General features: G+C 36.4%; 1 protein-coding gene across 2 annotated transcripts; it reads right to left on the reverse strand.

Annotated features, from left to right (window-relative positions):
• Positions 1-426: 426 nt before the first annotated feature.
• On the reverse strand, positions 427-4,428 carry LOC133689384 (protein MODIFIER OF SNC1 11-like). 2 transcript variants are annotated; one of them, XM_062109230.1, is made up of 6 exons: positions 3,929-4,428; positions 2,577-2,663; positions 2,332-2,460; positions 2,180-2,237; positions 2,016-2,081; positions 427-1,682 (listed from the first exon to the last, which is right to left on the reverse strand). In XM_062109230.1, exons 1-5 carry the CDS (start codon positions 4,222-4,224, stop codon positions 2,043-2,045), a joined length of 609 nt encoding a protein of 202 aa, XP_061965214.1. In that variant the 5' UTR covers positions 4,225-4,428; the 3' UTR covers positions 427-1,682; positions 2,016-2,042. The 2 variants fall into 2 exon arrangements, with proteins under 2 accessions (XP_061965214.1, XP_061965213.1); XM_062109229.1 differs by having other exon boundaries at positions 427-1,794.
• Between the last annotated feature and the right edge of the window lie 436 nt (positions 4,429-4,864).

Raw genomic sequence — 4,864 nt, forward strand, 5'->3', positions numbered from 1 at the left:
CTTTCTAATTTGCTTTTGTTTATTTTTTAAGATTTAAATTCCATTTGAAAATATTCAAGCAGTACCCTACTTCTACATTTGTCACAATCCGTTTCTGGTGACAATATTATCTTCTTCCTGAGGCGTTTCAACCCAGGCTTAGGAAAAGGGAAGAAATCCGAGGCCTTGCTTCAAAGTTCAAGAACTCTCCAGCACATTAGCAGGACGCAGGATACAAGCTAAAAAAATGACTCAGACTCGTGCTATAATTTCCCCATATAAACCTAACATTTTCCCGCCTCTGTCGATCAATAAACTTTGAAAAATCAACACAAGTCTTCCATCTGACACATAACACATCAAACTAGGTGCCCACATCACTTGGGCAAGAGATGTCACGGCGAACACCTAGACTCTGAAAATAAAATTCACACCAACACCAGAAAAGGAAATCAACACCAAACACATACATAAAGTTGCGAATATGGAAAAGGAAACAAAAGAATTAAAAGAAATTCTACAAATTCTCCCAATAATCCTGGTCTTTCCATCCCTAAATATCAATTACAAGAACTTCAGATGCAACTTCAGATGCTGTGTTTTCACAATTTGTAATGGAGACACTTAAATCAGCAGCCCAATTATCAAGATATCTTCCATTCCCAGTTGTCTACCTTGCAGAGCAATTCAGTATGAGGCCGAAAAAAATAATCAATAACACCTTCGAAGCGTGTTCACTGATCTCAAAATACCAGAAAGAATATCAGAAATTCTGAATAACTAACTAGACAACATTTCCTATAGTAGCCTTACACCTCATGAAACTCCGTTGCATTAAGTAGCACATGCATCTATATCCAGATCTTACACATCAGAACACCTGATAGTATTGTGTAAACACAGGAATTTGGGATGAACTTAGCCAATCCATCCATGGTTTATGGAAACATGTTCTAATGCACAGTCATGGCATGAAACACAAATGAAAACAAAACAATTTTTTTTTAAAAAAGGAAAGGATAAAAACTGATTCTAGTTCACTGAACTCTCTAAAGGATTGAAAACATATTCGTGCTTTACATGCATACAAAACAAAAAGAATGCAGCCTTTCTCCAATGTTCTAATTCAAAAAAGCAGGCTTACCTCAAAAGCTTGTTTGCTTAGGTTATAGGCTTCAATGACCACTAAATAGCAAAAGACTGGCGAATGGCCACTAAATAGCAAAAGACTGACCATGGTCCATGGATAAATGCTTGCATCAACCAAAATAAGACTCCATAATTTTATTCATAATTGCCCATTCTCTGGATCACTTATTAAGTCATAAGAATCATCCCCAATTCTCAGTGAAGTAAGAAACATGTTTGAAATCTCAATGTCATGAATGATATGATGCAACACATTATCTACTCAATACTCATGTAATACTGGATCATGCATAAGCAGCTTCATGAATATACAAGACACTAGCAACGCATCCTTATCACAGTAATGTAGTCCAGCAGAAAAAAGATCACTTGATACTTTCTTTAAATAGGCTTAAAATATTAAAAAATTTCCTAGATTCAAAATTCAGAACTTCTGATATTTTTAGAAGATTTTGAGAAAAGTGAACACTCAAAGTCCCTGTTGATTCGTCTACGCCCCGGGTAAATGACATAGGTAGTCTGAAATGAGAGGTGCCAAAATCCTGTCAAATGCCCTGTAGATAATTATCCAAGAATAAAGAGTGCTGCATCTGGGAGTTCTTTTGTTGGAAAAATAAAATGAGAATAGAAGCCACTAAGAGAATCTCTCATGTTATAACACTAAACCTGACAAAACAACAAAACAAAAACCAAGATTGAATGAAGTAGCTCGATTGAAACTTATATAAACAAGACTTAAAAACTGATCAATAGATAAAATGCCAATTCAAGTCAACATGTCAAATAAGGGAGCTTCCAATGTAAAGCATATTTCAATAAATACTTAACAATTATTCCCTCAAAAAAATTAACACCTGAAAATTAGAAAATGAAATCTCAAATAATACCTAAAAATTATCAAAGGAAATCTCTTTTCAAGACCCTCCACCAGCCTTGCCTGCAATAGCTGCCTTCTAATTGAGGAACAAACAAAAGAAAGTTCAGTAAGGAGAACTAACAAAAATATAAATGACAATCAATGAATGGAAAAGTTATCCATTGAAGGTCTTACTGGCTCAAGATCCCCCTTGCCATTCATTGATAGGGAATCAGATGAACTTTGTGAAAACCTGGAAGCATAGAGTAGCATGTTAGTCATGGTTCTAATGAATCACAAGCATTGTAAATTCTGAACAACTCGGAGCAGTTTCCAGTTAAACAGACCTGAGAGCCCTTGCCTTCCTTTTGTTTTCTTCAAGTGCATCTATTTTTGGAGCCGGTGCCAATCTTTCATGACGAGCTTTCTTCTTCGTCTCCTCAGCAGTAGCTGTGGGTGGCACAGGAATCCCAAACCTGGAGAAACAAATAAAAAGTTTTAGAACAAAACTGTGAGAACAGTAAACTGAAAAACAAGGCTGGATCAATTAAACTAAAGCTATTTAAGCCCAGGGTGGGACATGGAATAAGACCTCTCTGCTCTAGCCTTCCTCTTCAGCTCCTCTGATTTCTTCACTGAGTCTGACTCTGACCCTGGCCCCTGCGATCCAGTGCCAAACCTACAACATGATAGGTTCACATGCGACAATTTCAGTTAGTGGATAGAAAAGGGGAATCAAGTTCTTCGCAGACATCTCCATGGACAAAATGCCATTGGCACATACAAACTCAATCGATCCAGACAGCACTTTCCCACACAAAGACCCATTTGCACTTGCACATAAGCACAGCACACCAAAGTGAAAGTTCCTTCACAGAATAAAGCTAGACACCAGGGCCAGCACAGTGTCAAATGCATGCAAATGAGTTCCCCATGCCTTGCTTTAAGGACTCCAACTATTCACTTTGTATTATAAATAGAATAATAGGTCAAACCAAATTAAAGATCAATTTTGCAACCACTATAGAAGCAAAATTACAGTTTAAGCTTCCCAAACATCAATACATAAAAAAATTGGTACACTCTACTTCACAAAATCACCAGTTGAGGCACCAAAAATAAACTGGAGACAAACCCCATCCCCAATAAAGCATCTACATGCAAGAGAAGGGTTCTCATATGATAATTTCAGTCAATTGAAAAGGGAAATCAAGTTCTGCACAGAAGTTTCCACTCGCAAAACACCATTGGAACATAGAACTCACAAAAAACACAACCACATGGACGGACACCTGCAGTCATCAACACAACACCCTCCCATGCACAGACCCACTTGCATGCATGCATAAGCACAAGCACACACGGCTAATCAAAGCTTGTTCACAGATTCAAGCTTTATACCAGTGCCTGCACAGCAGCATATGCATGCAAATCTAGAAATGAAGTCCTCCATACCTAGCTTTATTAACTTTCTATTATCCAGTTTCAATTATAAATAGTTAAGCTCCCAAAAGAACACTAGCGACAACCCCCACTTCCCCAAAAAAAATCTCCATATGCCAGAGACATATTCCTTGGTGAGAAAAAAGGCATAAGTTTACACACAAAAAAAAATAATAAACCTTCTACAAAAGACTCAGGCATCTCCTAAAAAAAACCAACACATAAGCAGCATCATCACGAACACCAAATTCTGAACATCCTAGAATGGCCCAGGTAAAAGCCTAAACTTTGGGCCAAAATAATCAAGCATTATGTACATTCTTATTAGATAAATTTGAATCAAGGTCCTTTAATCCCAGGCAAAATAAGCGTTTCTTTTCCTAATTTAACCCCCCCTCTCAAAATAAAGAAAGAAAGAAACTCAAAACCCTAATTGCGAAGTTTAAAATAGCAAATAAAAAAGAAAGAATCTAAAACATGAAAAGAAATATATGTTTATACCTTTCAGCACGAGAATTGCGCTTCTCTTTCTCGGAAAGCTGAACAGTAATTCCAAACCGCTCAGCACGGCGGATCTTCTTGTCAGTATCGGTGGCCGGGGCAGCGCTCTTTGAATTATCGGCGCCCTGCATGGGCCCTTCTGTAGCTGAGTCAACGGTAGATGATGCAGTGTTGGTAGAATCTTGGACTCGATCTGGCTTGGTAGAAGCAGGGACTGCCGTGTCTAGGGTTTTGCTAGGGTTATCTTCGACGGTGATGGCGGCGGCGGTTGAAGGATTTTCTGTTTCGGTTGCCATTGAGAGAGTTAGATGTGGGAGATAACGCGTTGAAAGCTGGAGCAAGAGACTCTGGGTAGATTTGGAGATGTTGTTTGCTTGGCTCGATGTAGTGTGTAATTCGAGGGAAAAGCAAGCAGGTGTACAGAAGAACGGGTGCGGGGATCCAACTTATATTTCTTTGGACAAATTCTTCAAAGCCATCCTTCCTTCGTTTAAATGCTCTTGCTATTCATCGTTTGACACATGGCATCTAATTTATTGAAAAGTATACGCCTGATTTGATTATTCACGAATAACTAAAGTATCGAATTATTGGTTGTTATATATATATATATATATATATATATATAAAGGTCAAAATAATTTTTTTATGAAAAAATTAGTAAATACAGTAAGAGAAAATAAATGAAAATATATTATCTATAAAAGAATAAGATAACAATAAAAAAAATCTTAAATACCAACAGATTAAAAATAATTAAAAAATGGACCATATCTATTGAAATTTATTAAAATTAAATTGTTTTTTTTAATATTCACTATAGGCGTATTTCTTATGCAAAATTTATTTATCTAGAAAATATCTATTTTCTTGTAAATTATTTTCATGAAAAATAATTTATTTTTTATTTTTTTTATTTTTTAAAAAAATTATTTT

The sequence above is a fragment of the Populus nigra genome, chromosome 3 (genome assembly GCF_951802175.1).
Source record: "Populus nigra chromosome 3, ddPopNigr1.1, whole genome shotgun sequence".
NCBI classification, from domain to species: Eukaryota; Viridiplantae; Streptophyta; class Magnoliopsida; order Malpighiales; family Salicaceae; genus Populus; species Populus nigra.